The 26,442-nt window shown below is 39.4% G+C and overlaps 1 protein-coding gene across 1 annotated transcript; it reads right to left on the reverse strand.

Annotated features, from left to right (window-relative positions):
- Positions 1 to 324: 324 nt before the first annotated feature.
- Positions 325 to 22,803, reverse strand: SLC40A1 (solute carrier family 40 member 1). The gene is made up of 8 exons (XM_015077660.3): positions 22,456 to 22,803; positions 21,893 to 21,960; positions 15,891 to 16,050; positions 13,575 to 13,690; positions 12,416 to 12,542; positions 5,106 to 5,351; positions 3,636 to 4,292; positions 325 to 1,926 (listed from the first exon to the last, which is right to left on the reverse strand). Exons 1-8 carry the CDS (start codon positions 22,496 to 22,498, stop codon positions 1,613 to 1,615), a joined length of 1,731 nt encoding a protein of 576 aa, XP_014933146.1. The 5' UTR covers positions 22,499 to 22,803; the 3' UTR covers positions 325 to 1,612.
- Positions 22,804 to 26,442: the final 3,639 nt, after the last annotated feature.

The raw sequence follows: 26,442 nt of genomic DNA on the forward strand, positions 1-26,442 counted from the left end.
TTCTCTTATTTGACTTGGTCAGGAAAAGCTGTGAGGTGGGTGGAGTTGGCTTTGTAGTATCATCTTCAATTTACAGAAGATGAGATAGAATTCAGAGGGCTTCATGTGACTTCTTCAAGGTCAAGGAATGAGTACTGAGTTCATGTTTACTATATTTGTATCCAAACCACCATAAACTGTACATATGAACAGTGGGATAACACTAAAAAATATGAATTATTATGAAACTGCAGAGGAAGAAAATACCTTATCCAAAACAGATGTTCTATAACAAAACTAATATTAAATAACCGGGGAACGCAACTCAGGAAAAAGGACTCAAGATTTTAAAAATGTTTTTTATATAGAAATATGTTACAAAGATTTTACAACATAGTAAATCATTATGTCATACCATAGAAAGAAGATGAAACCTTAAGAAAAAAGAAGAAAGTGCTCATAGTAACGGATTGCAGTCTCCATGAAAGTGCATAAACGGTTAAGGCAAAGTACCATGTTGGTACTGACATGTTGCAAACGGACTCGGAAAAGTTTTTTAAAATACATACAAAAGTATTTCTTTTCTTCCATTCTTCTCAAAGACATTTGAACGGGATACATTTATAAACGGTCTTGCTCTACAACTGTGTAAAAATAACTCCTTGGGTACAAAACAGTGAAAGTAAAAATGCTCTAGCTGAGCACATTCAAAAGTCAATCTGATGATTTTAAAACAAAACCTTTCCAAGTGTGAGCTTGCTTTCTACATTTAATCTACCAGGCTAAAAGCGTGCTCCCTCCTGTTCCAAGACAGAGATCATTAACGATAGCGGAGTTGAATTCAGATCTTGCTCTTCTGGGTGACTTTGAGCTTCTAGTTTCTATGGCCAAACTATCAGCGTATTTGAAGTCCTTATGCATTTACTGTTATATATCTACAGCTTTGTTTCTATCTGCAGCTTACAGGAGAGCCATTTTCTGAAGTGTTATATATGCTTACTACAGTATTTCACCATGATAATAAAGATACAAAGGTGCTCTCTCAAGTTATACCGTAAATCCTATTTGAGAATTCTAGTTAAGTATTTCATTTTCTACATATATGTAAATCCCTTATGATCGACAGGATCAATAAGAATAACACTGGTTATCAAACTCTCCTCTTCATACTTGAAGCAGAATTTGTTTTTTTTATAATGTGAAGAACATGCTAAAAGAAAATAAATTAGCTAGACTTGGACAAGAATGAGTTTTAAGGAAAAATGACATATCTGAATTCTTGCACAGATAATAAATATCTCCCAAAGAATAACTTAAATCACGTGACTAACTGCTCTTCGTGTAAAATTTTACCTACTCCTGAGAAATAGGGAAAAATCAGTGTTACCTTTCTCCACATTTAAACTGAGTTTTTCTTTTCCTTTTTTGATTTTTTTCCCCATCCTTAAGTGTAAGGGAAATTAACCAGTTCATTTCCTCTGACTTAAGTCTTGTAAATAGCTTCTAGCCCTCAGGGTACAACTGGGGTAAAACCAGAGAGAAACACCTAGCTGTTTATTGGAATTCTGAAGTACAAAATATGCATATGTGCTCTGTGTAATCTAGTAACAGGGATAGCAACAGTTAAATGGTCTCACACAACAGATATATTAGTTTGATTTTCATTCGTAACTTCTTTTTCCTCAGGACAACAGGCAAACATCTTGCTGCCCAGAGTTTTCTGGGCAAATCGAAAATACATCATGTGGCCCATTGCCACAAAGGAGACTGAAATCAGTACAAGCAAGCCAAAAGCTTCAGGATTCGGAGCCAGGATAACCATGATGAAATGCAGAAGATCAAGAAGATAGTTCATGGAGTTCTGAACACCATTTATAATGCCTCTTTCAGATTCAATTACATTTTCTTGCAGCAGCTGTGTCACAGTTAAATCAAAGGACCAAAGACCTATTAATAGAAGATATCTGTTAAACACTGAATTTTAATTTACAGCTTTACATTTCACATTTACATTTTAAAAATCTGTTGACGTGGACAAAATATATATTCATCCCTATTATCTTGAAGTCACCATGCATATATTCATCAGAGCCTTGCCTTTCAGAATTCTTTTTCATTAATAAACACTTGGTGTTGTATATAAGTATTGAATCAATAAATCCTAGACCTCAAACTAATATTACACTGCATGTTAATTAACTGGAATTTAAATAAAAACTTGAAAAATAAAAATACAATAAATAAAATAAAATAAAATAAAATAAATAAAATACTGGGCTGCTAGTGGCTTCAAGAAATGATTTTTTATAGCCACCATACTAAAGTAAGTCTAATCTACAAACTTCTTAATTCTATTTTTTGTGATTATTTATACTACAAAAGCAAAACTCCGAAATCAGAGACAATAAATCTTACTGTAAGTACTAGTGTTTTTAAAGCCTACAGTGAATGTACTAATATACTGTTGTGGTTAAAGTTTAAGGACTTTAAGTGATTATTACATTTACTGCTTGGTTTCTAAAGCCCCTGTAATAAAGCTGTCTTGCTTGAATATTAATTGTCTTTGATAAATTAATGAATTGCTTTGTATCACAAGATAAATATGGTTTCATTTAAAGAAAAAAATTCAGGCAGAGATAATTCATCAGTACTCTATTAATAATTACTTAAATTTTACTTTGTAAGAAGTCATTACATTGTGTTTCCTTCCAGAGCTATAAAATCCACTTGTTTGGCAAAGTATACTATAAATACACATAAGCTAGAGAGGACTTTTGAAGGATTTTTTTTTTTTTTGAAAACAAAAACACTACCTTTTTTACCTTGTCCTATACAAATATTTTCTAACTCATAGTCCTTTTAGTAGAGTTATAGCAATATAAAGACACTAAATTACTAACTGGCATCATTATAACTAATATATTTTCAAAAAATAAGTTGCATCAGGGTGCCTGGGTGGCTCAGTCAGTTGAGCATCTGACTTCGGCTCAGGTCATGATCTCATGGACTGAGTTCGAGCCCCGCATTGGGCTCTGTGCTGACAACTTGGAGCCTGGAGCCTGTTTTGGATTCTGTGTCTCCCTCTCTCTCTCTCTGCCCCTCGCCTGCCTGTGCTTTGTCTCTCAAAAATAAATAAATGTTAAAAATTTTAAAAAAATAAACTAAAAAAAATAATAAATTGCATCAAGAGTAACACTTAAGATACTCATTTATTAAAAAGTTTCAGGGGCGCCTGGGTGGCTTGGTCGGTTAAGCGTCCAACTTCGGCTCAGGTCATGATCTCACGATCCGTGAGTTCGAGCCCCGCGTCAGGCTCTGTGCTGACAGCTCAGAGCTTGGAGCCTGTTTCAGATTCTGTGTCTCCCTCTCTCTCTGCCCCTCCCCTGTTCATGCTCTGTCTCTCTCTGTCTCAAAAATAAATAAACGTTAAAAAAAAAAATTTAAAAAGTTTCAAGCCCTAATCATATTTTAAGCATATGTGCATATATACAAACTGTATTTTAAACTATAAAATAAAAATTTCATATGTATGTAAGGATACAGAGTGGGTTTTGCTTAAATTAAGGGAAGATTTCAGATCATTTATCATTGAATCTTCTGAACCCACCCTGCAAAAAAGACACTTTAGCTCATTAACATTCAGAGAGATGACTTACCAATTCTAGCAGCAATGACGCCTGCAAACAGCAGACTGACAGACACTATGGGCACAGATTTAGGACTCATCTCTGGGACAATAGTAGCAGGGTCAGACACATTTGACATGTGCATTTCAGGTGTAAAAATGATTTCAGGTATATCTGTAGGTCTAATTGTGGACAGCGGCTCTCCTTGAATCAACCTAGAATGGATATCTTCAAAAGGAGAAACAGACAAGTCCAAGGGGCTTCCAGGCATGAACACGGAGATCACACACAAGATCAAACAGGAAAGCTGTGCAAATCCTGAGATCAGACCAGTCCGAACCAGGCCACATTTTCTACGTAGCCAAGTAAAAGCCATGGTTCCCATTATTCCAGTTATGGCTGATGCTCCCATCAGAATACTGAGGATGGACCCGCTCAGCCCCTGAGTGTAGGCGTACCCTGTGGTGATACAGTCAAAGCCCAGGACAGTCATATAGAGGAAAGCAAGACCCATGCCCGCCAGAAACACTGGCTGGTTGTAATAGGAGACCCATCCATCTCGGAAGGTGCGGAAGGGCTCAGCCATCTGGGAGGCACAGCTTGGCTCTTGCTCATGTTCAAGCTCATGGATGTTAGGGTCTTTCTCACCCATTAGATGAGTTCCCTCCAAGGATTTTGGCTCAGTTTCTGTTAATAAAAGATATTATATGTATCAGTATAATATGTATTTTCTTTTACTAACCTAAGAATTTCAGCTAAGAAACAATCTCCAAGTAGCATTTATGTCAAATAAACAAAATACTATGGATATCGCTGTCTCTCACACGGTCTGTCTCCCTCTCTCCATTGCCCCCCCTTAGAAATTATACTCCAGAAATGAAGGAAGGAAGGAAGGAAGGAAGGAAGGAAGGAAGGAAGGAAGGAAGGAAGGAAGAAAGAAAGAAAGAAAATTATACTCCCACCAAAGTAAAAGTAAATAACAGGAAAACTCATCAAGTAAAAATATAATAATTGTCTGGAAAAACACAGCATCTTCTTTTCTGGGGCCCTGTTAGGATTCCATTAGCCCAAAAGCCCAACTTGCTCTCTCTTCTTGGGAAATGCCCACCTTCAGTCCTCATTCCCTTCCACTGTTGTACAAATAGCTATGTAACTCTTCTCTTCATAGACTCAGGAATTCTCTTATTCTTTTTTTCCCCCCCTTGTTTTTCCCATTCTTATGGCTCAATTTTTCCCAGCCATCCCTCAGTTGATTTCCCCTCCATGTCTGCTGCTCACGTTAAGGAAAAGGGCCCGAGGCCTCATTCCAGCTCCCTGAGGTCCAATCCCAAGTTGTTCCTCAGGCTGTCAAAAGCCTGGGTATTGACTCATCCATACCAAAGTGACATATTTAACCTCATGCACGCCTTCAGCAGTAATAAACTGGATGAACTTTCATCTTCACCAACTTTTAAGGTCTGAACATCAGAATAAAAGGATTGATCGCTGTATTGAGCTTACCTTTATGTAAATTCAGCTGTTTCAATTCAGCTTCCTCTACTTTAGGAGGAGCTTTCACAGCCAGAGCAGGTGTTTTTTGGTAAACCTTCCAGAGCAGAAAGTACTCCACACACATGGACACGAAATTCCACCCCGAAATGAAACCACAGCCAATGACTGCAGAGCCAAACGTCATAATCTGACCAACAGCCATAGGGGCCAAGATGTTGGTTAACTGGTCAATCCTTCGTACTGTAGCATTCATATCTATAAAGGTAGGTAAAGGAGGAAGATAAGTGTGCAAATCTATCAAAGAGAGACTGCCCACTTACATAATACAAACTCATAATCCAAGAGTATAGATTCCTAGAATGTAAATTTCTAAAAGCACTCTGTGAACAAACCATTTTGTTAGGAAATAATTTGTCATTTGGAACAAGTCATATTAAATTTGCCTCAAAAATCATGATTCCCTGGGGTTGTATAAATAAGTCTAATATTAGCTTTTAAGATGAATACAATAGTGAGTGACCCTACAAACATGTTTTCAACAAAAATTTATTAAATGCCTATTATGGGCTAGGCATTATTCTATCACTATAAAAAAAAATAAAGAATATCCTGCCCTGTCTTCAGGGAGTTTACCTTCCCATGGGAAAAGAAAGAGTAAATCAATCAATATATATATATATATATATATATATATATATATATATATATATATATATGTATATGTGTATATATATATATACACACACACACACACAGAATGTCATATGTTAATTAAATATTACGGTGAAAAATAAAGCAGAAAAAGGGTGCTGGGAAAAGAGAAATTTCAGTTTTCTTTTTTTTTTTTTTATGTTTATTTTTGAAAGAGAGCACAAGCAGGGGAGAGGCAGAGAGAGAGGGAGACACAGAATCCCAAGCAGGATCCAGGCTCTGAGCTGTCAGCACAGAGCCCGACATGGGGCTTGAACCCACAAACCGTGAGATCACGACCTGAGCTGAAGTCAGATGCTTAACTGACTGAGCCACCCAGGTGCCCCAAAAGATTTGTTTTCAATATGGCAAGGTCAGGAAAGGACTCCCTGAAAAAAAAAAGAGAGAGAGAGAGAGAAAGGAGTAGGAGGAAAAAGAGTCAGTCCTGTAGATATCAGTGAAAAGAGAATTCCAGACCAAGGGATGTAAAAATGTCCTGGGGCAGGAGGAGCACACCTACAGTGTTAGAGGAACAACAAGGAGGCTGGCAGGGCTAGAGCAGAGGGAGGAAGGGAAGAGGTCAGAGAGGGAGGGAAGAGGTCAGAGAGGGAGGTAGACCTAGGGTCTTGTGAACATTATATGGATGCCAACTTTGTCAATGAATGGGTGAGGAAGCCTTTTGGAGCTTTTGAACAGAGAGGTGACACAGTCTAACTTATGTTTTTAAAGGTTCATTTTGGCTGCTGTGTTGTGAAGACTGTAGCATGAGGGTGAGGGAGTTGGTAGATAAGAGCAGAGGCAAGAAGACAGGTAGAAGATGATGTAGCATAAACCAGGACAGTAATAATGGAAATGGGGAAACAGATGTTAGATACACTTCAAAGGCAGAATCAGAAAGATTTGCAAATAGATTAGATATGGGGTGTGAGAGAAAGAGAAGAATTAAGGAGGACTCTGAAGTTCACTGTTGCTGTTTTCTAAGCAACTATTAGAAGGAAAGAGTGGCCATTTACTGAGAAAGGAAAGAATTCAAAAGAATCAGATTTGCAGCAAAAGAACGAGTATTTAGTTTAGAGATGCTGATTTTGATAGGCTACTGACAAGCACAAGGGTGTATCAAGTGGACAGTTAAATATGTCTGCAGTTTAGGAAAGAAGTCTGTGCCAGATTTGGTAGTCATCAGCCAGTTGAGTTTTAAAGCAGTCAGACTGGATGAGGTCAACCAAGGGACTGAGTGTAGATCCAGAAGAGGCAAGATCTGAGGACCCAGTCCTGGGCATGTCAATGTTTAGAGGTCAGGAAGATGAAGAAGAACTAGTGAAAGAGGAGAAAACCCAGAGGAGTGTGGCATCCTAGAAGCCATGGGGCAACACTGTTTCTAAGAGGAGGGGTAATCAACTGGCAAGTGCTGCTGATAGGTCAAGGAAGATGAGTACTAAGAGGAAGCTCTAGATTGGTCACACGGAAGGTATTGGGGGCTTCAAAGAGAGTAGTTCTGGTAGACCAGAAAGGGCAAATGCCTGACTGAAGCTGGTTTAAGAGATTGGCGTCAACTCCAGGAGATATACCATTTATATTATATTTTTAAGTGAGTGGCACTCCCTGGATTCACAATGTAAATGTTGCCCCCCTGGCATCATGAAAAGCAAAGCCCTGACCAGGGACAGGAACTAGAAACAGCATAGACATCTTTTTTTTTAAGATTTTTCTGAAAACAGAAACAAAGAAATGAGGTGGTAGAAGGGTAAAAAGAGGTAAAAATGTTTAAGAGAAATATTATTGCACATTTATATGCTGTTGGGGATGACACCATAGATGAGAAGGGATGGAATCTGAACCAACACACAAAAGGGAGAGCTACTCTTAGACGGGAGCAAAACCATCAACATGCACAAGAGTGCAGACCACATACGCAGCTGCAGGTGGATGTAATGGGACAGCATGTGTAACTTCTCATTTCTTCTACTCTCTCAGTAAAGCACAAAGCAAGGTCATCAGTGAAAGTGAGGATGGGAGAGGAGGTATGGAATGTATGAGGAGAAAGGAGAACGTGAAACCTACTCCTCTAAGGAAACAGGAAGGAGGAAAGGGCCACAGAAATTAGTACGATCACCTGGCAGCACAAAAGGGCGAACATGAACCCAACGGTCACGAACTGTAAAACAGTGAAAACAGAGAGCAAAACTGCGTTTTTCTCCAGGCATGTTCTACTGGAGAGTAACAGAAGGAGAGGAGGCCAAGTGAGCTGAGAGTATAAGCTAGGAGGTGATCATATGTGATCAGAATGTCTGACCTGTAATTTTCCGCTGAGTAAGGAAGGGAGACAAGAGCCGTCACAGACAGTGAAAATGGCCTGTAGGTGACAACCAGCCTGGAAGACTGTTGTGGCTAGGGTATGAGAAGGAATGAGCTGGAAAGACAGGAGGTGCCAATTCAAGACATGAATGCCTAAGATTAAGATTATGGAAGGGGAGGATTTAGTGGTGATGACCAAGTCTAGGACATGACCATGGGAACATAGCAAAATCAGAGCAGAGGACAACATGAATAAAAGAGAGGAAGTCAAGAAAATGACCAATTTTCTTATTCTCTATCTCACAGAGTAGAGTGGAACCAATGAGACAAATCCTTATCAATCATGTGGGGCACCTTAAGACAAAAGCAATAGGTGACTAATAAGTGCATTAGCAGAAAATTGCCTTTATTCCTTCTCTAATTCTTCCTGGTCCTCAACTGCCTTCCAATTAGTCCCATGAGTGTATAATGCTTACATGATAACAGGAGAACTTTGACACGTTTCACCTTTCACTTGAGAGGCAAAGGCAGTTTTCACTGATCTCACACATGACCCTTTTTTGCAGAGGCTTCGCTTTCATCCCACCCTCAAAAAGTTTCCAACTCAGGTGCTAACAGAGAAGTATAGAATAGATTCAAGTAACTCAATATTTTGATTCCCAAAATTGAGTACGAGTGAAAATATACACATGTTCTGAAAGCCCCACAACAAGAGAAAAATTAATTTAGTTAAAATGATTTGTTGTATTTTCACTTCCTCGGTTTTTAAGTGCTCCTGAAGCTTCCTAATGCCACCAATTTCAATCTTTATTATACTTAGGAAGCTAATAATGTTTGTGTGTGATGCAGTATCAGTAACCAGCTTTTATGTTTTGGAAGCAGAATGAACTATATAATGATTTGGGGAAAAGACCTCATCATTTCACTGGTAACAGGCTAGAGAAGAATCTGTCCTCTGAATATGCAAACCCATCCTTTGCACAAATTTCCATTTATTCTTATGTAAACACACATATATGTGCTCATTTAATTCATTTAATATGTGCTTCATTTAATTTAACTATTTTCAGCTGCAGCTGAGGCACAGACCATGACATTAAATAAAGACTTGCTATTATAAAGGGCATATTAAATCTCATAGGATAATAATAATAAGCAGACCTGCTGAGCAAATAGCAGGCAACAGGTTTGTCTACCTTAAATATGAAATCAATTTTTAGTCAATAGAGTTCAAATAAGAAATTTATTGGTCATCTTGATCACGGTAACCAGCAGATGTGTCTTTAGGAAGGAGGATCAAAACAAAACAAAACAAAACACCTCAGAAGCTATAAATAGAGTGGTTAACAAAGAAAATAGGGAAGGAAATAAAACAGAAGGGATAAAAAGTCTGGGAAAAGGAAGTGAGCTTCAAACAGGTTTGACAGGCTAAGGGTCATAGCACAACAGACTGCTTTAATAAAACACTAAACCAAGTACCTAGGCAAATTAGCCGACAGATTAATTACCAGTATTCATGTAGAAAAACAATTCCTTTTCTGGTGATCTCCAAACTAGATGGTAACAGCTGTATTTTGGTCTGATGCCACTGAAATTCTAAAATTTTTTAACCTTCCAGGGAAAATGTCTCTATTTTTTTACCCTCAGTGATACAACTTCCAGTTTTGAAACCTATTCTGAAATCAGAAACACTGCATTAAGGGAAGGGGAGCAATTACCATCTGGCTCACCACCTCTCCTCCCAGCGCATACAGCTTTTGCCCTTCACAGGCACACACATACAAGGCGCACACAGGTTCAGCGTCCCTGTCCAGTCCCCTGCTCGGGTTTCTAACAGTTTTCGCTGGGTTTCTAAAGTTTTCGTTTCGACTTCAAAACGCACCCTGCACAAACACACACAATTCCTGACTGGAGGACGTGCGTCTGTGTGCAGAGACTCAACCTCAGAGGTGACTAAGGTGTACTTCTTGACATACACTTCTCCAATTTTCCTCTCTCCTCCTCTCTACCTGTTCTATAATTCTGCCTTATAGCAGAAATAGCACCAAAAAATCAATGGTTAGATAGACCCTTGCTGACCTTCTGAACTAAGAAAGTTTCTATCCTATTTTGAAGCATGGTTTTAGTTAATCTTTTAACAAATGCTGAAGAAAGACAACACAGAGGTTTTCCCTCACTAGGCTACTAACCTGCAATACTAGTTGAATGCAGAAAAGCACCACTTGCTAAAAGCTAATTCACAGTGGATGAAACTTCAATAAGCAGCTTGCTTCCTTTCCTAAACTTGAGAAATTCCACTTCACTTGCTAAAAAGCACCACTTGCTAAAAGCTAATTCACAGTGGATGAAACTTCAATAGGCAGCTTACTTCCCTTCCTAAACTTGAGAAATTCCAGAAAGTTAGAAAACAGACTGCAATTATTCCTCTGCAATTATTCCTGATAATAAAGAAAGGCAGCTGAGAAACAGTCATTCATATTCTTCTTCTTGTTCTGGGACGTCAAAAGCCCACAAAGTTATATGGAATCTTTGGTTTTTCTTATTTATTTATATTTGTATTTAGAATAAATGATAAATTCTGAGGAATTTTCACTTTACACAGGGCTTTTTTCCCTCCAGACTGTACAGACTTCACAAGAGTCAAAATGAGTTTAAAATTCATATTAAGAAGGGCGCCTGGGTGGCTCAGTCGGTTAAGCGTCCGACTTCAGCTCAGGTCACGATCTCACGGTTCATGAGTTCGAGCCCCGCGTCAGGCTCTGTGCTGACAGCTCAGAGCCTGGAGCCTGTTTCAGATTCTGTGTCTCCCTCTCTCTCTCTGACCCTCCCCCGTTCATGCTCTGTCTCTCTCTGTCTCAAAAATAAATAAACGTTAAAAAAATAAAATAAAATAAAATTCATATTAAGAGAAAGAAAATCATTTTAAAAGACAACTTTCCCCCCAAATATATTCTACCAGATACATATGTGCTCTATTTTCAAAACAGGTCTTTTTGTACCTTTTGAATTTTAAAACATGGACATGTATTACATACTTAAAATAGCATATTAAAAAGAGAAAGTAAATAAGGAAAAAACATACAAAAAAGGACAAAGCCTAATCATATAGTTCAATGTGACAAGAAGAGACATGGAATTATTTCCTATTGGTAAATGATTACAGGAAGAAAAAAATCAACGAGAATCACTACTTTACCTCTAGAAAGAATATCCTGTGGTATATTCACATGTGCTATAAATTCATCCTATATGGACACCATTCTCTAAAATCACTGTGGTATTTGTCTCAATTATAAATAACATTGCTACAACAAAGTGATGATTTAAGCAAATTCTTCTCTTTCTTCCTTTAGACCTTTCACACATTTTCTTTCTCTCACCACCTCCTTTCCTTTTTTTAGCCACATGCCCAAACAAAGTTGCCTGCTATCCCCAACACTAATCTTGCCTTCTGTGAACTAGAATAAGCCATTTAAATCATCAGCAATAGTTTTCTGGTCTGTCAGGATGGTTGGGCAATAGGTTTGTGATACCCATTATCTCAATGACCAGCACAACTGATTGACCTGATCTAATCAGTGGATAGGTGTACCCTTCCTCCTTAACCCTGTGTAGCTATGAATCTGATGTGTGTCTGTGTCAGGGGGCAGGTAGGGAATATTGAGTGAGGTGAGTTATTCTGAGTACAAGTGATGCTAATGTAATAGGACATGTTGCTTTGTAAGCATTCTTTAGTCTGTCTCTGGCCTCTTATATATGTTTCCAATGGACAACTAAGATTATAAGCTTCTTGAAAACCATATTCTGCCCTCAATTTCTCTAGTATTTGTAACAGCAATTCTATTGCATTGCAGATAATAGAATAAAAGTTATAGATTATAACTTTAACCTTGAAGGAATTAACTACTAGAGTCCCTTTTGGAAATAAAGTGTTTCCACTTGGTTTGGAGAAAAATAAAAAGCAGTAAATACCAGTCATACTACCATGGTATGAATGAATCAATCTCATGTCAGATTTTCACTGCTCTAAGTATTAAGTAAACATACAGAGACCATGAACAGAATTTAAAAGAAAGAGTTCAAAAGAAACGTTCTTCCATTTGCCAGGTTTGCATTCAATAAAAGTTCACTATCCTATAAATTAATTTCATAACAGTGAGATAAATCATTGCACTGAAACTGATAATGTGATAAGACAAAGACTATATTTTCAATTTATGGAAAATAATTTTCAATTAAATACCCAGAAGAAAAGGTTTAACCCTCATTTACTACCTCTGACATAAAGTGAATCCTCATGTAACCCCTTATATTAAAAGAGAAAGCCAAATTACCTGCTAATTTGCTTCTGTCTCCTCCTGCAACAACGACAATCCAGTCCCTTTGGATCGTGATTGCAGTAGCAGTACTGGCCAAATTTGCGATATTTGCAATAGTGATGATCAAGATGTAACAGGAAGTCTAAGGAATTATAGGAAAAAGTTGAGTTAAAAATGTCAGTTTTACCTCACAGGACCTACACCTCACTGTACAGTGTAGTTTGAAATGGTCTTTGGTGGCATAATAATAAAATTTTAAGTTCATTTCATAAAATCATAAGAAATAATTTTACTTTGTAGACATGAAACCATAAATACCAGTAGTCAAGTTAAAGGGCATAATATCTTCCCAATCCACATCATCTGCAATACACATAGTACAAAAATTATAAAAATCATGTGCACATTTATGTGACATAGTTATCATAAAGTGTTAACATAGCAGTAGTTTTTAATGTCTTCCCAAAATACCTCTTTTGGAAAAAACAATAAAGAGGAAGTGAGAAGACCTGCATTTAAGTCAGAATTATGATACTTCCTAGTTGCACGACAATGGTCAATCAGATAACATCACTTTGTCTAATTTTTTCATTAACAAAATAAAGGGAATATACTAGAAGATTTCTAATGTTCTCCCTGGCTTTGAAACCCTACAGTATCTGTCTAAATATATAAGAAGATTCAATAGTTACATCAAATCCATTATTTGCCACCACCCCATCTTTCCCCTTTTCCATCAAGCTATCATGAGACCATAGTGTGAGAAGTTATGTAGTCCATGACCCCATACATACCAATTACTATTGGAGGAATACAATTATGACAAATTAATAAATATATGGATTACATTTCTTATGTAATGTGAACAAATTACAGGTTAGTAGCTGAAAACTAATTGACAACTGAATTATACAATAAACTTTTAGAAATACCACTAAAAACAAATAAGGAAAAAAAATAGGACAAAATTAAAATTCAAACAATATTTAATGAGTGCCCACTATGGGCAAACAAGCAGAAACAAAATACAATACAAACGGTAGAGGATATTAAATGGACACAGAGGGTCAACAGTGTCTTTGTGAAAAGATACCCCCTAGTCTCAAAGGTTTTCATTTTTTACCGCTACCAGATGTTCTATTTTCTGCCATCAAGAATATCACTGAGAACTTACAAGAACCCATCCATGATACATGGTCAGAAGCTCGTTTTTATGTAAGAAAACCATCATCAGAATGATTCCACACAAGATGACTGAAACATTCTGTACCACCAGCGAAGTCTGAGCCACTGTACAGAGGGAGAAACAAAGTGTTCACTACACCAAAATATCACAATGGCCCCATTTTTGTCCACACATTAATGCATATGCAAATTACTATATGAAAAAAAAATTCCTGAAGTAAATCCTGAATCAACTATTTCCAGTAGGACCCACCAGATAACACCAGACCAGTAAAACTTACAGGAAGAGTGAAGTATTCACCATTTTCCTATTAATTAAAGCCATTCATAATGACCACATTTTCATTTAGTTTATTCTCTTGAAAGTTTACTGTCATAAACAGAACTATATTACATAGACAAGATCCATCTTTCAGCTCTTTGTTGCTGAAGCTAAAATCATAACATGCAGGAAGTTAGAGAAGAGGTTAAGAAGTCATGGAATCCATAAGCCCCTATGGAATAGGCTGAATCTGATAAGATAGTATGAATACATAGGAAAGATATGTAAAATTCACCAAGAATAAAGCAGCAGTGTGTTCCACTGGGCATTCTAATGCTGTATGCTGCTGCTATGAAATTCTAAGTAACACCTTCCCTCACAGAAAATGCCAGTTTCCTTGGAGTCCGGCACCCATGTAGATAATGTATTGGAGTAAGGACTAAGTACACCAAGTAAGGACACCCACAGTCTTATTTGTAATCTTTTCCCTGCCACTCACCAGGGTAGGTGAACTAGGACAGGATACATAATGTCTCTTATGTCTGTGTCTATAAGGTGAGGATGATGATACATATGTGCCTTCTTTACAAGGTCAGTATGATGCTCAAATAAAATACTCATGAAAAGTACCCTGAAAAATACAGGGAGTTGTATGCATAAGGCATAATTATAGCCCTGGTCTTTAAGGGCAGTAAAGCTCATTCTGGCTTAGAAGGTCATATAAAAGCCTCAAACAAACTGCTTTCTGAAATTAGTTTGTAGTAAAATCCCAACATATAACTCATTCTTTTATTGCACAAGGATTAAATACCAACTGCGTGAAGTTTCTAACTTTTAGAACCCCACCGACCAGAGGAAGGAAAGATATGGGAACAGATAATTGTTAGAGTAGAAGTACAATAGCAGAGGTGTTGACAAAGACTCCTGAGAGCAGAGGAAGAAATGATTAAATCAGCCCAGAGACATCGGACATTTTCACAGAAAGTGACATGTGAGCTGATTTCATGGGATAAATGGGAGATTGCTATCCTACCACACACTTTTTCATCTAACTCAACATTCTTTCCCAACCTAGGATTCCAATGCTCAACAATCATAAGGTTAAAAGGTCTCCAAGATATATAATATCCCTGTGTTCCTACAAATAACGATGTGAACAACCAGGAATGTTTTTTGTTTTCTTGTATACAAAACTTAGTTCTATATGTGTTCTGGTATATCCATTCTCAAAACAGACAAATGTCCACCTTGACCATTTCACTAATAGAATCAAGTCCTAGAATTTGATAATCCAAATTGCTCTCTATCCAGGGGCAGTCATCCTTCACTGAAAGAAACATATTTCAATCTTTTTTCAATGTCTAAAATAGACTTGGCCAGGTCTTGGCATCATCAACTGCACAACCCAGGAAAATTGTGACCTGGCGTATTATCTGGATTGCACTTATATTCTGCATAGCTGAACTGTTCCATCACTTTCCCTCTTTCCTATACATAAAACTACAATGATTTCAGTACTAATGCTCTAGAATAAATGTCAATATATTACCATTTCTTCTTTTCCCCTCAAAAATTTATAATTCAGCTCTCCATGATCCTGACTCAGATATTCTCTCTTCAATCTATAGTTTTCAATTACCCTACACCTGCCTCTATAGAAAACACTGTAACCCAGAGGACAGATGTTAAAGCTGTCCCAGGAACATCACACTGACTGACTCCAGTGCGACTCATGGTTAGAAAGAATGCCAGAGTTAAGCAAACTTTTAATGTTTAACATGGCTCCCAGAAAAGAACTATGGTGTTAATTATTAACATCTGGAATTTATGACTAGCCAAAGATCCAAAACAATCTATAAGCTTAATATCTTGGCATTCCAATTTTGTGCAGAAGCCCCAGGACCTTCCATGTAGAAGTGCTAACGCTGATCATCCCATTGCTCAAGTATGGCAAGCAGACACACAGTGGGTCAGTCACAGTGGTTTCTCTTTAGCTCAAGCCTAGGTCCCATGAATACAAAGCCTTAGTTTACCACTTCTCACCTTTAAGTCTGGAATTCTTATCCACCCAATCACCAATGATGGCTCCTAGGACCAGAACAGACCCTGCCACCACCAGCCCGTAGACTGCAGTCAAGAGGAGGCTGTTTCCATAGAGCTCTACCAAAAACACAGACACTGCAAAGTGCCACATCCGATCTCCCTTGAATAAGAAAAGAGAAAATGTTTTGATGAGATTATTTTTATTTCCCAGGCAATTACACTCAGGAAGTTGCTCCCTTATCAAAATGTACTTTCTGGCTACACCATGAGATTTTTCCAAGTCAACAATTACTCTTTGAATTGAATATTGGTCAAGTGTTAAAATCATCCATCCTGGTCCAATGGAAAATATTCTGGGCCATTTACTAAGTAAACCCAAAAAAAGCATGATATTAATGAAACACACATACTCCTTATCATTCTAGAAAAAAAAAAAATGTAGTTTCAACACCAAAGAAGGTTTTTTGAGACAAAACTTCTTCCCTTTGTGTCAGGTTTCTACCTGGGCCTGGAATTTACCTATCGTGATTTGAGAGGCACAAAGTAGTGTGCTACTGAACCAGAATGAAACTACAGTATAGTCTACAAACATTCATATGCTTTGAATGTCAAGAAAAAGCCAGTTTCCCAATTTGTAAACTGATAAGAATGAACTATATGATCTTTAAAGTTTCTTTCACCTAAACATTCTAAAATATATGCTCTATTTCACCAATAAATTTCAAAGTCAAAAAAAGGCAGGCTCAGAAAAATGAAATTAATATGGGGAAAAAATTAATATGGGCAAATTCTGGTACCACATTTACAAAAATGTCAGAAATAAATGCATAAGCAGCTTTTTATTTGAACATTTTAATACGGATGGGTTTGGAAAGGGTGAAAAGACTACTTATTTTTTCACTGTAGAGTATACAGGAAACGAATTCATTATGGCAGAATGTAGAATAATGAAAATTTTTAAATGAGTCAGGTAAATTAATGCATAAGAAATCTATAATGGACCTTATCATGAGATTTTTGGCTCCATCCCTGACCTCTGACCTGAGTTAACATAAAACAGGACAACAATGTTTTATCATAACCTATCCCTAGAAATCACTACAGGAAACTAAATTCCCAGTCTAGGCTCCTTATGCATTTGACACTATCTGGAAGTACTAGAGTCCTAATTCTTTCTAAAGTTTCTTAACACCTGCTTGATAAATTCAACGTATCAGGACCAAAGTATTATCCTGGTATATCAAATGATTTTTTAAAAATTTTATAAAGCCAAGACAACAATTCTATGCATTCAAAATTTTAAATTGAGTCAGGGCGCCTGGGTGGCTCAGTCGGCTGAGCGGCCGACTTCGGCTCAGGTCATGATCTCGCGGTCCGTGAGTTCGAGCCCCGCGTCGGGCTCTGTGCTGACAGCTCAGAGCCTGGAGCCTGTTTCAGATTCTGTGTCTCCCTCTCTCTGACCCTCCCCCGTTCATGCTCTGTCTCTCTCTGTCTCAAAAATAAATAAACGTTAAAAAAAATTTTTTAAAAACAAAATTTTAAATTGATGCACATACACAATAGCAATCCTTTACAATAAACTTCATGTAGACCAGTATTTCTCTGCAGGAATGATTTTATCCTCCAGGGATCACCTGGCAGTGTCTGGAACTGTTTTGGATTGCCACAACTCTGGAGCAGGGGTAGGAGTACTACTGGCGTCTACAATGCGTGGCGCCGTCCCCTACAACAAAGTATCCAGCCCAGGATGGCAACAGTGCCAAGTTAAGAGAAACCTCTACCATGGAGTAGAGGATTGTGAACATAATTTAGGAAGGCAATTCAAAATTAACATAAGATTAGGGCCTTGTCGAATGGGGTGAATATGGTCAAGTAAATCTTAAAACAAACAGTGGAAGCACTATGTCTGTAAGACTGATTCTAACCTGATGGTCTGGAATGTGAGCTCTAGAACATTCTGTGTTCTCAAAGCTCAGCCCACTGCATGGCCCCGGTTACATACACAACAAATAACTATGGAATCAACAAAGGAGTGGATCTGCAGTGAATCCCAGTTGTGAATGAGTCAATATAGAATAAGTGGCAAAAACCTACACTGATTTATCAATAACATTGTTCTGGTACATTAGATTTGTTCCGTGACTGTTCAAAAGTTTGAGGATTAATCAGTACCATAATTCACACGTCTGACACAGCTTTTGTTTGCATTGATAATGGAAAGTTTTTCCACTTAAATTAAGTAGGAATTAAGTTTCAAATACCAATGTACTAAATGATTAAAACTGTATGATAACATACAATTTGTTTGAAACCCATAAAAAGACAAATTTATATTAAGATAAAGAGATCAATAATAACAAACTGCTTCCTTAATCTTCAACAGGAGAAGCAAGTGTAGATTGGATTAGCATACAATGGGAGGGGGTGAGGAGATGCACTTTATCTTCCTCTCCATCCCTCTGAATAGCTCCCAAGGAAAAGACAAGAAACACATAAATGCCCTAAATGATAGGTGGCCTCCAGGAGTGAATTTCCTTTTTCTTACCATAAGGAATAAAAAATAATACTCCATGACTGTGGCTTCTTTCTTTCCTTTTTTTTTTTTTTTTAAACTCCTACTTTTTACCCAAAAGAATTTTAGACTCTTCTACAGCAGGCCATCAAAACAAGTGGTACCAAATGAAAATTTTCTTTCTTGCTTATCCTTGTATCCATGACGCCTCCTTGATGGAGAGGAATAAAACTGCTCCGACTATCCCAATTTCTAAAGGCTTTAAGCTTTAAGAGGCAACAGATTCCACACTCATGAAGCCCAAAGTAGTACAATCTTGAGCCCACCCATTCCTTCCTTATATCCATTTCCTGCCCTCCCATGTGCTCTCACTGTACTTTGATGATTTGTTTACATGTCCATCTACCCCCAATGGGCTGAGAGCTGAGGGACAACTGAGTATCTGTGAATGAATGATCACAGTCATTAATCCACTTACTACTTATTGGGAAGCTACTATAAACCCAATCCTACGGCAGGCACTAGAAACTCCACGGTACACAAAAATCAAAGTCCATACTTTCCCACAGCTTGCATCTCAGTGAGCAGAGACCAAACACAAACCTAGAACAGGTCAAATGGTATAAATGCTACAAGGAAAAATGAAGCAGCATGAGCAGGAAGGTGGCATTTTGCATTAAGTAGTCAGAGACCTCTCTGAGCAGAGACCTAAAGCAAGTAAGGGCTGGAGTCATACACACATCTGGGATATGAATGAAGACAATCCAGAGGATAATGACACAAGATACAAGCAACTGGCCACCCTTTTCCACTGTTGGTTATCTTCTGTGACTAGACACATTTTTTAAAGCCCATACTAAATCAGATTCTAAGCTCCTTGACAACAAGACCCATTTCTTACAGTACTTTGCATTCTGATAGCATAGAGTAAAATGTACTGATCCTACTGGCAGATAGAAATAAAGCCAGAAATAAAAAGCATCCAACCCCACACAGATATAACCTTCTACCCTAATACTTCTATTTTCAGTGTACAGGAAACCATGGTTTGGCAGAGTTTTCAGGGGAATGGATAGATGTGTGCGTGCGTGTGTGTGTGTGTGTGTGTATACATATATATATAAATGGATACACACACACACAAACACATTTATTTTGTGCTAATAAAATTAGGCAGTGTCAAACAGGAGACAAAACTCAAAGGCAGACTTATCTAGAGTTACTGAGCATTCCTCTTTTGTACTCTTTTGCAATAAGGAGTAAAACTCCACTAAACCTTATATGGTTGTAGATCCTGGTTTGGGGGGATTTTGTTTTGTTTTGTTTTAATCCAACTTTCCACAAGAACTCCCTTAGCTCAACTTACTGGGGTAAGTGTCTGCCACTTTTCATATGGGACTTTTAATTAACATGACAAAAAAATCCTCCTGGAACAACTACAGTTACACCCTTTTGGCAAATCTGACCTCACAACCTAACAACAAAAGGTCACATAAACATTAAAGGTAATGAGTATTTAGAAGTGAGATACCTCATTCTCCTAAGACATAGGTCCAGACCACAGGATGGGAATATCAGATGCTACCTCTATTCCTTGTTATTGGTTTTTAAAATACTTAAAAGTAGGGGCACCTGGGTGGCTCAGTGGGTTCAGTGTCCGACTTCGGCTCAGGTCATGATCTCACAGCTAGTGAGTTCGAGCCCCGCGTTGGGCTCTGTGCTGACAGCTCAGAGCCTGGAGCCTGCCTCGTATCTGTGTCTCCCTCTCTCTCTGCCCCTAACCCACTCGCATTCTGTCTCTGTCCTCTCAAAAATGAAAACATTTTTAAAAAAATTTTAAATACTTAAAAGTATTTTTAAAAAGTACTGAATTCAATGGAAGGAAAACTATAGGTTTAGGTATAATTAAGAGTAGTTTCACTAGATTTCTACTTAGAATCATCAGCTATTGAAAACAAACTCACACCAATTCAACTTTGTTTACATGTATTTGCAGAGTCATCCTTGTCTAAGCCTCTGGGAAGATAGGAGCTAGCCTTTCTAAAAAGCCATCTTTGAACTGCTATTTCTTAAAGAGCTGATAACCTAGCTTAATAATTTCCCAAGGGCATGGGTCCAGATTTCCTCTTACAATAGTTTGCATTCATGTCTTAAGGATGATCCAACAGAAGTTTCCAATTTAAAAAGAAAATACTATTCACATAATTTACCTTAAAAATTCTCTCTCCTTTTGATTTTTTAAAATTAAAAATCATAGGAGGCATACATAGAATTTACTCAAATACTGCTTTTAAACAGTAAGAAGAATTGTTTAATTCGAAAGATTCTAATCATTAATCAAACACACACATACAGCATCCTTTTGGGATTATTCTTTTTTGGGATGTTGATGAAGCTAGCCAGGCCAACAGAAACACTGGCCCTCTTCTAGGACCGCATAGGAATTTGGAGAGAGAATTATGAATCATTTGCTGATTTTCAATGGATGATGGTTTTTAAGACAGCCTGAGATGCTCAACAAATATCTACCAACAGATAACATTTTTTAAAAATTTTTTTAACATTTATTCATTTTTGAGAGACAAGGAGAGACAGAGCATGAGCAGGGAAGGGGCAGAGAGAGGGAGACACAGAATCCAAAACAGGCTCCAGGCTCTGAGCTGTCAGCACAGAGCCCAACAAACTGCGAGATCCTGACCTGAGCTCAACCAACTGAGCCACCAGGGGAACCCCAGATAACATTTTTTTAAAGTTTATTTATTTTTGAGAGACAGAGAGAGGGAGTGCACACACAAGAGTTAGGGAGGGGCAGAGAGAGAGGAAGACAGAGGATCTGAAGCAAGCTCTATGCTGACAGCAGAAAGTCCCATGGGAGGCTTGAACTTACTAACCCTGAGATCCCGACCTGAGCCAAAACTGGACACTTAACCAACTGAGCCACCCAGGTACCTCCAGCAGAGAACATTTTAAAGCCAAGAATTTTTATCACCCAGATATTTGTTTTGGATGCCAATTTATATTTAAATTAATCACAGAATGCTATTTTTAGCCTGAATCAGTCACTCCACTATTCTACTGTATTTTCATAGTGCAGTATGCTGGAATTTATCATTTTAACAAAAGAGGAAAAGGGAGAAATAGCTTAAATGTGAAATAGAAGATACATGAGACATTCATCCGTTTTTAGTAGCAAATATTACCATAAGCCTAGTAGCGCAAAATACAATTTATAAGCAATGCAAATATTCCTGTCCTTCTATCTTTGGATAGTTGTTCATCTACATAAAGTATGATAATTAAATAACATTTACTAACACCTTTGGGAAAATACCTTGGGTGAAAATAACTTTTTGGTTAGAACATGTGTGTTTGGATGGTTTATTTAGCTGCACGGAAAACCTGGAAGGTGACTTAATAAAATTGGTCCAAATGAAAGGAAACAAGAAATTATGCAAGTATGTCGTAAGAATTACTGTACATTGTCACTTACCCAAGTAGACAGAGAATGACCAAGGTAGAGAAGGAATTTTGCCGAGGTCAGGTAGTTTGCTAAGGATCCTGCAAAGACACAGGAGGGGCGGTGGATAAAAAGCGTATTTAGGTCACTTAAGTGAGCTGAGGTTGGAATACTTGCCCGTTTTCTCCTAATAAACACGATCATTAAAACCTAATTTGTGGGACAAACCACATACATTTTATCAAGTCACCGAGGAATCGATGTGTCCAGTTTGCTTAATACCACTCGCTTCAAGTCACCACGACCTATTGGTCAATAACTGCAAAACCTCACCTACGGTTAAGAAAGCTCTTGTTTCAACATTCTTTAACTCCGCCTTTTTTTTTTTTTTTTTTTAAACAAGACAATCCAAACTTCCAGGTCTACTCCTCCTTGTCGGCGTGTAAGCCCTTTCCCCGCATCTTGCAATTCCCTTCTTCCTCGACCCTCACCAAAAGGAGTCCCGAGCACTCCCATCAACAGCTGAGCCACATTCCTCCAAAACTGCGCAGAGCTGCTGGCCTCCACCGCCCACCACCCGCGTTAGGTCAACTCACCGCAGCATCCTCCCTGGTGGTTTTGCTCTCTTGCCTTGGTCATGACCCCAGGCGCCCCCCGCTTGCTCTTCTGCTGCTGCAGCTGCCCTCGATGAGGTGCTTGTTAACAGGAGTGCAAGGAACCGAGGAGAGCACCGCTAAAAACACCACAGCCTTACGCAAAAAGACCCCGACGTCTACTAGGGCAAAGAACAAAAGAGAAACGGCCCCGGGGTCTTCTTTTAGTCTTCTTTCCAAACTTAGCTAACACTGTAGCTGAAGTTGGAAAGGCAAAGCCTTATGCAAGCGGGTGGGAGGCTTCACAGGCCGTGCGAGCCGGATCCGGCACCCCGCGCCGCCGCCGCCGCCGCCACAGCCCGCGCGGCGCAGCCCTGCACACTTATACGGGGCCGGGGCGGAGCTCCCTTCGGCCGCAGGCTCGGGGCCGCCCCCTCTCGCTCAGGGCCAGCCGGGCGTCCCCGCGGCGCGGCGCGGCGCGGGGCCAGGCGCCCGTCGCCCTCGCGCGCCGTGCCGCCCTCCACGCCCTTCCCAGGAGGAGTCGCCAGCCCTGGGCGCGAGTGGCCACCTGGCCACAAACAACCTGCGCGGCCTGGGAGGACCCTCGCCCTACGAACTGCTCGGGCCGGGGTGTCCGCCGTCCGGGAGGCCGCGGGAGGGGGTCGGGAAGGCCGCAGGGCGGCGGCGAAGGGGAAGAGGAGCGTGGACCCCGCGAGGCCGACGGAGAGAGGCCCAGCGCCAAGCGAGCCGGCCGGTGCCGGAGGAAAGCACCCGGTGCCTGCAGTTTGGGGGAGAGGGAAGCCGCCGGACCTTCCCTGTGCAAAGCCCCAACCCGGGCTTGGGAGTGGGGGGTTATTACTTTTTAAAAAGAAAATCATTTTTAATATAGGAACTAAATAAACATAATTCATACCACGGAGGCCACTTTCCTGGCCTTTCCATTCCGGCCCACCTGTGGCAGAGAGTACCTTTTCTTCCCGGGACTACGGAACCGGGCTTCTCTCAAAGAACAAGAATCAAAAGGCAGGAAAGGGCACAAAGACCAGAGTTGAGCCCTCTCCAGAGGAGTAAGGGGAGGCTTGTAAAGGTCAAGACCCGCAGCGTGTTAGGGACCCACCCCCAGCCCAGAACTCAGGTCTCCAAATCCTTCCTGGAGATGCAGCAAGGAGGAACCAGCCCAACCGTTTCCCTTCACCATCCTTCCTTCTTCTTTATCACCACTTCCCAACCCCCACTCCAACCCCCGCCCTCCCGCCCCGTCCCTTCCCCACCTCTCCTCCAAATGCCCCAGTATCTGACAAGCGGTTACCAGGAATACCGGTTATCCCAGTTGCGTCCCTGGGTCTGTACCTGTCCAGATAAAGCCATTTCGGTGGCCTCCTGAAGTAGCAGATGAATGACTCTAGAGAACACCAGGCTTCCATGAATTTTACACTTTTTTCCCCTTCTGGGCTGAAGCCCCGGTGCATACCAACCCCTACTGCCAGAGAGTTACCTTACGTTTCTCAATCTTGCCAAAACCCCGGGAGTGGATCCTACACACTGAAACTCCAACCAAATTCCACACCCTGAGCACAGGCCAGACTGACACCCAGCAGTGAAGGGAGACTCGGATAAATATATGCCCTGTATCTGGACTATCAATCAGGAGCCTCACAGGTCTACTGGCGGGTGGGGCACAGCTGGATTCGTTGGGATGTGGTCTGGAGGGCAGAGATAGGGGATTTGCAGTTTAGCTACTGCTGCTAACTGCTTTTTTCCCCTTTTCAAGCCCCTTTCCCACAGTACTTTCAAGTCCTTTGACTTAACTTCAAGAGAAGTTTTCGTTTGTCTTCTTAAGTTGGAGCGTAAGTTCATGTAGACACACAATATGAGGGACCTGAAGAAGAAGGGGACTCGCCAATGAAGCCCTCCACGTTGTGGAGAGCTCTTAACTGGAGATGAATTTTGTTGATAGATCCTCAAGCAAGGAAAAGAAAAGATAATGATACTTTGCACATTTTGCCACAGGGTTTCTCAGCAACGAGGACCTCCAAGTGCCTTATGTTAATTTTTACATGCCATGAGAAGTGCTGTGCTGTCCTCAACTTCCAGGTGGCTTAAAGGAGGTTCAGTTGCTTTTATTGTTTTTAAACATTGTTTCTGTTCTTTTTTTATGTTTACTTATTTTTGAGAGAGGGAGGGACAGAATCCGAAGCAGGCTCCAGGCTCTGAGCTGTCAGCACAGAGCCCCACACGGGACTGGAACTCAGGAACCGGGAGATCACGGCCTGAGCGGAAGTTGGCACTCAGCCCCGGTTCAGTTGCTTTTAAAAAAATTACTTCCGGTTGACACTGCCTGAGAAATGTTTGTGGGAACAGTAGGTAAGTCAGTGTAGAGCTCAAAATGTGACATGGAGACTGTTTTCCATTGTCATCAAGGAGTCCCCAGAAGCCAAAACTGAGAGAACAAAACAAAACAAAACAAAAAGGTGGGAGACTACCTATGTGAAGTGAAGCACATAGGAAAGATCCTCTGGAAAGAAAACAAGAAAGATCCATAACATCAAAACCAGTGAGGTGTTTGAGCTTTGGCAGGGGAATCCTAATGGATTATTAGGAAATTATTAATGGAAATAGTCAAGATATATTAGTTGGAGCTCATGAAATGAAAAGGAATTGAAAATAAAAATGGAAGGAAAATCCTCAAAATGTGTGCAAACTGCAAATAACAGTGATCTCCTGACATTGACATTGGAGTTTATAAAGCACAGCTTAAATCACAAGACCCAACTGGTTATTCCTTCCGAGGAATTATTTGACTGGCTGAAAATTAAGATTTCTTTTAAAAATAGGCTTTTTTTCCCCCAGAACACAGAAAACATAACTTCTTTATAAATGTAATCATAACTGAGAAAGTCATGCGAATTTTAAATCAGTTTACAAAACAAAAGATGCCCTAAGAATGATTTTCTAGTTCATTTTCAAAGTTTTTAAGTTTATGAATAGGTTAACTAACTTTTAATCAATTCCAGCCAGAATAAAAAGTATATTTTAATTTAAAATTGATAAGTATTTATTTTGGGGAAATAAAGGAGTTTAATTATTTTTAAGTTGCTTTTTCACTTACCGCCAGCATCCTGTTTCCTCTGCTGTATCTGATGTGCTTCCCAAGACAAATGCAGGATAAAGAATGGTCACCACTACACTGCTCTAAAGAAAAGTAATAGGGTTATCATCAACTATTACAGGAAGAACTCAGATCCAGAACAGAGCTTCTGATGGGTGTGAAACTTTTTAGCCTAACTTAGGAGCTTTAAGGCCACATTGCCATTCAAAAGGCTTTTTCAATGTTACAGACATATTTCAAGAACTGTGACGTTTCTATAACCTATAACTGCCTGAACCCTTGGGAAATTTAAGTTTAGACACCTAATTTAAGTTACAGACATCTAGATGAAAAATAAGTATCCTCCCAGGTTTTCACTTTGTTCAGTTATTTTAAATAGACTTGACCTTGCAAAACTTCTCGTGAATGCTGACTTTTGTTCCTCTCTCTCTCTGTCTCTCTCACTCTCACTCACATACACACACATACATACACTCTGTAGTCTACAGTTTCTAGTTGGAAAAGTAAATGCAGAATTCAGAAGATCCCAAAAGAAATACATTACTAAGGCAAATTCATAGAGACAGAAAGCATGTTAGATGTTGTCAGGGGCTGGGACTGGGAGGAGGGAAGGATGGGTAAGGACTGCTTACTGTTACAGGGTTTCCTTTGGGGGTGATGAAAATGTTCTGAAACAAGACAATGATCATGGTTGTGCAACATTGTGAATTTACTAAAAGTCACTGAAATGTATACTTTAAAATGGTTAAAATGGTGAAATGTACATTATGTGAAGTTTACCTCAAAAAAAAAATCTATTCTTGGGCACCTGGGTGGCTCAGTTGTTAAGCATCTGATTTCGGCTCAGGACGTGATCTCAAGGTTTGTGAGTTTGAGCCCCA

Source organism: Acinonyx jubatus, chromosome C1 (assembly GCF_027475565.1).
Source record: "Acinonyx jubatus isolate Ajub_Pintada_27869175 chromosome C1, VMU_Ajub_asm_v1.0, whole genome shotgun sequence".
NCBI classification, from domain to species: domain Eukaryota; kingdom Metazoa; phylum Chordata; class Mammalia; order Carnivora; family Felidae; genus Acinonyx; species Acinonyx jubatus.

Bases quoted from the DNA above. Each gene is read 5' to 3' on its own strand.
- SLC40A1 (XM_015077660.3), bottom strand. From the start codon at position 22,498: ATGACCAAGGCAAGAGAGCAAAACCACCAGGGAGGATGCTGCG. The intron at 16,051-21,892 runs GTAAGTGACAAT...TTCTTATTCAAG, and splicing joins GTCATTCTCTGTCTACTTGG to GGAGATCGGATGTGGCACTT. The intron at 4,293-5,105 runs GTAAGCTCAATA...TTTTATTAACAG, and splicing joins ACAGCTGAATTTACATAAAG to AAACTGAGCCAAAATCCTTG.